General features: G+C 39.6%; 1 protein-coding gene across 1 annotated transcript in view; it reads left to right on the top strand.

Moving 5' to 3' along the window:
- Window positions 1–166, top strand: part of LOC100184025 (twitchin-like) — a 10,806-nt gene extending 10,640 nt beyond the window's left edge. The window contains exon 19 of the mRNA XM_009859553.3: window positions 144–166. Within this exon, the coding sequence (XP_009857855.1) occupies window positions 144–166 (23 nt within the window). The remainder of the gene's footprint in view (window positions 1–143) is intronic.
- Window positions 167–956: the final 790 nt, after the last annotated feature.

The raw sequence follows: 956 nt of genomic DNA, 5'->3' as shown, positions 1-956 counted from the left end.
TTAAGGGAAGGTTACGAGAATGTGTTTTATGCTTGTTTTAGGTATTTACCAATTACGGAAAGGTACGGGGATGTTTTTTAAACCAATTTATGCATTTACCAGTCAAGGGAAGGTTACATGAATGTGTTTTATCCATATTTTAGGCATTTACCAGTTATGGAATTAATGTGTTTTAAGCACATTAGAGTTGCAAGAAAATTAGGGGAATGTGTTTTATGCTTGTGTTTATGCTTTAAGCTTTCATTTGTTTATGCTTTCTGTAAAATCAAGGACTCTAGTATGGGTGTTGGGTGGTCGCATGAAAGCAGTGGGCAACCGGTGCCACATTTAAATGAAATCATATTTTCAGGGCAACCTATTACAAAATGGTTTAAGATACTTAATACAGTCAACCCCGCTTAATCGGCCCACATTTAATTAGACCACCCGCTTAATCAGACCGCTTTTCGCTGGTCCCGAATCTAAATACATTTTTACATACAATCTTCCCCGGTTAAACGGACCAATACCCTGCTTAAACGGACCATTTTCCTGAGAAGATGCGTCTACTATTTAAAGAGAAATAGCGAGCGTCTCTTTATCAACGATCATGAGCAGACGCATGCACTATTTAGAGAGAAAGGGCGAGTGTTTCTTTATCGACGATCATGAGCAGACGCGTGCACTATTTAGAGAGAAAGGGCGATGCAGGGCCGGATTATGACGAACTTTGTTGACCACGCATAATCGGACCACCCGCTTAATCGGACCAGTTTGGCTTGGTTCCGATGTGGTCCAATTAAGCGCGGTTGACTATATAAGTTAATGATAAAATTTCTGGCAATTTTGGTTTACCTGATTGTGGTGGCTTGTTACATTTATCTTCGTGACAACATTGAAACTTCTCACAAGAATTTACGTTGTAGCCTGATATATTTCGTAAATAGTCCAGACCATGTTGTGTTGAGCAGTCAAAC

Source organism: Ciona intestinalis, chromosome 2, assembly GCF_000224145.3.
Source record: "Ciona intestinalis chromosome 2, KH, whole genome shotgun sequence".
NCBI lineage: Eukaryota > Metazoa > Chordata > Ascidiacea > Phlebobranchia > Cionidae > Ciona > Ciona intestinalis.
The sequence above is the reverse complement of the archived record's forward strand: the minus strand, read 5'-3'. Positions and strand labels throughout refer to the sequence as shown.